The sequence below is a fragment of the Hibiscus syriacus genome, unplaced genomic scaffold, assembly GCF_006381635.1.
Source record: "Hibiscus syriacus cultivar Baekdansim isolate YM2019G1 unplaced genomic scaffold, ASM638163v2 tig00117048_pilon, whole genome shotgun sequence".
Classification (NCBI taxonomy): Eukaryota; Viridiplantae; Streptophyta; class Magnoliopsida; order Malvales; family Malvaceae; genus Hibiscus; species Hibiscus syriacus.
Genome location: NW_024063538.1, coordinates 6,952,300 through 6,955,807, shown reverse-complemented (window position 1 = coordinate 6,955,807; position 3,508 = coordinate 6,952,300). Strand labels below are relative to the sequence as shown.

The 3,508-nt window shown below is 34.9% G+C and overlaps 1 protein-coding gene and 1 non-coding gene across 2 annotated transcripts; one reads left to right on the top strand and one right to left on the bottom strand.

Moving 5' to 3' along the window:
• Nucleotides 1-1,290: 1,290 nt before the first annotated feature.
• Nucleotides 1,291-1,851, bottom strand: LOC120197599. The gene has a single exon (XM_039199075.1). It carries the CDS (start codon nucleotides 1,849-1,851, stop codon nucleotides 1,291-1,293), a length of 561 nt encoding a protein of 186 aa, XP_039055006.1.
• A 1,161-nt stretch (nucleotides 1,852-3,012) lies between these two features.
• On the top strand, nucleotides 3,013-3,119 carry LOC120197760. Its single transcript, XR_005523297.1, has one exon. It is a non-coding gene; the product is annotated as a small nucleolar RNA R71 (small nucleolar RNA).
• The last annotated feature ends 389 nt before the right edge of the window (nucleotides 3,120-3,508 follow it).

Here is a 3,508-nt window from a genome sequence, read left to right as displayed (position 1 = left end):
TGTCGCCCCAACACTTCTCATACAGCAAAATCACTAGCATCAGACATTAGTTAAAGGGTAAACTTCAATATGGTGTTATAATAACATCGGCATTTACTAGCTTCAATTTAATTGTCTCAAAAGATTGAAGCATTTCATCATCAACAACAAACTTCATGTTTGGCCCTAGTAATGAGCACAATGGTTTAGCAATTCGAGAGAAATCTTTAATAAACCTACTCTAAAAACCAACATGACTAAGGAAGCTTAGAACTGCCTTAACATTAGTATGTGGCGGTAATTTTTCAATAACCTCTACTTTTTCTTTATCAATTTCAATACCACAACTTGAAATTTGGTGCCCTATCACTATACCTTCTATGACTAATAAAATGGCATTTTTCTCAATTCAAAACTAAGTTAGTCTCCTTGCATCTTCTTAAAACTATAGCCAAATTGCTCAAACACTTCTCAAAATCCTGCCTGAATACTGAAAAATCATCCATAAAAACTTCAAGATAGTTCTCAATCATATCGAAGAAAATGGACATCATACAGCGCTGGAATATCGCTGGATCATTACACAACCCAAATGGCATTCTACGAAAAGAAAAGGTGTTATACGGACATGTAAATGTTGTTTTCTCCTGATCTTCCAGAGCTATAGCAATTTGTTTGTAAGCATTATATACATCCAAAAAACTATAAAAAGTATTTCATGTAAGTTGATCTAATATTTGATCTTAAAGGGAAATGAAAAGTAGTATTTCATCATTGCTTTATTTAGCTTCTCATAGTCCATACATATCCTCCAACAATGGTGGTTCTTGTCGGAACTAATTCATTCTTATCATTTGTCACCACAGTAATGTTGCCCTTCTTTGAAATGCATTTAATAGGACTAACCCATTTGCTATCCGAAATTGGGTATATAATCCCAGCATCCAACCATTTAAAAATCTCCTTTCGAACCACTTCTTTCATGATTCTTTGTTGATGTTCAATCGAGCTACTATTGGGATCCTCTAAAAGAATTTTGTGCATGCAAAATGATGGATTAATGCATTTTATAGCAGCAATGCTCCATAAGATAGCCTTATTATATTGCTTCAGCACATCAATTAACCGAGTTTCTTGTGATGTTGTAAGTTGTGTTGCCACAATGATTGGCAACGTCTCATTTTCTCCAAGATAAGCATATTTAAAATGCTCTGGCAGTGGTTCTTCAATAGATGACTTCGGTGCTTGATTGATATGATCATGTTCTTGCAATGGTTCTATGCTCTGGAGATACTTGCTACAACATTTTATTTATTCATCCGTCAAAAATTCTTCAAATGCCTCGAAATCACATAAATTTGTATCTGCGCTATAGTATTCCTCCAAATGGTCATGTACAAAAATATCAATCACATCAAGTGAAAAACATTCATCATTTTCATTGATGTAAGAAACATTATTCAAGGCATTAAAAGTAATATGTTCATCATTCAAACACATAGTCAATTCTCCCTTTTCAACATCAATCAAATCTCGGCCTATAGCAAGGAACGGGCGACCGAAAATAATTAGGACATCTTTGTCTACTTTACAATCCAAAATGATAAAATCTATAAGGAAAATTAACTTTTCCACTTGCACAAGCATGTTTTCCACAATGCCACTAGGATGTATGGTGGAGTGATTAGCAAGTTGCAAAGTAACCGTAGTGGGACTTGTTTTGTCGCTCCCAAATTTCTTAAAGATTGACAATGGCATTAGATTAATGCTAGTACCCAAATCAAATAAATATTTACCTAAAGATGTGTCACCAATGTTACAAGGAACAGTGAAACTCCATAGATCCTTAAGTGGCAATTGACTTATAGCCATAGCGCTATAACATTCAGTAAGAGCTATTGTCTCAAACTCGCCAAGTCTTCATTTCTTCGAAAGAACTTCCCTAATGAATTTGATATAATTTGGATTTTTCTCTAAAGTATCAATAAATGGAATGATCACTGTAAGATGATGAAGGATATCAATGAAAGTTTTGTATTGATAATATTCTTTTACCTTCTTAAAGAGTTATGGAAAATGTGGAGGCAATTTTGTTTGATGTTTTTGAGGTAATATAGTCAAATATGCATTAGATACATCAGAGATTGCTGTCGGTAATGAGTCTGTGTTACTGCTCTACCCTATATTTGGTGCTGTGAACTGACTCACATATGGTTCAGGCTCAGTCTCTTTGCTCTTCCATTTACTATGTTGATGACGTCTTTATTCTTCCTTTGTGATTCTTCAACTATGTCGCCAATATGAATTCCACTTTTTATGGTAATGGCCTTACAATGTTCCTTACCATTTTGCTTAGGATTCTCAGTGTCGCTAGGCAACAATCCTAGCAATCGACTATTTAGAGCATTAGCCATTTGTCCCATCTAATCCTCAATAGCCCTTAATGAGGAAGATTGGCTCGCTATATATTCTTTCATCATGGCATCAAAACATTTCAAGGTTGAAGTTTGATTCGAAGATTGGCCTTGGTAGTTCTTTGTTTGCTGCGGCTGAGCAATAGGTTGTTATGCCTACAGCTGTGGCATTAGACTCTACTGAGTGTAATGTTGCGACTGATATTGTTGATGCTATGGATTGGCAATATTATGACTTCTCCAAGAAAGATTGGAATGATTTGTGAAATTCAATATTTTTGTATTTCCAAAAGCATTATCATTCCTTGGATAATTTCACATAGACTTTGGATTTTAGGGGCATCCATCAAAATTGTGATTATTGTCACAATATATGCAAGTAATAAGAAATGCAACTTTGACTTCATACATTCCTCCTAGCTTATGCAATTTTTTCACTATTTTAATTAATTCTGAAATTTAAGATGCAATAAAGTTAAAAGTTTTTGAGTCTAATGCTGCAACACTGTACCGACCAAATGTTTTATCCCGAAAAGCTCTGTTTGTTGAGGCATCAACCACCATTCAAGTGTGAATGTTTAGTCCATCATAAAACATCTCCATTTGAGTCCAATGTGAGAACCCATACATAGGAAACTTCCACAACAATTCTTTGAATTTTTCCCATGCTTCATATAAGCTTTCATCATCAATCTGCTTGAATGAGGTTAAGTCATTTAGAAGCTTGGTATTCATATTCGATGGGTTAAATCGCAACAACAACTTCTACGCTAATTGATTCCTGGATGCTACAACACCTGGCAACAAAGAACTCAACCAAACTTGTTCTTTATCAAGCAATGAATAGAGAAATAGCTTCAGCTTCAGGGCCTCCTCTGGAACACCTTGTTGAATAAAAGAATCGTAAACCTCCATGAAAGCTCGCAAATGGGCTATAGGATCTTCAGCAACATAACCTCCATATTGTCCCATAGATTGTAACATTTGGAACATAATTGGCTTTAATTCGAAGTTCGCAATATTAATAACTGGTCTCACAATGCCAGGATGCAAATCATCCAATGTCAGCACTACATGCTCACGAACAGGATAATTTCAATCATGTATATTCTGAT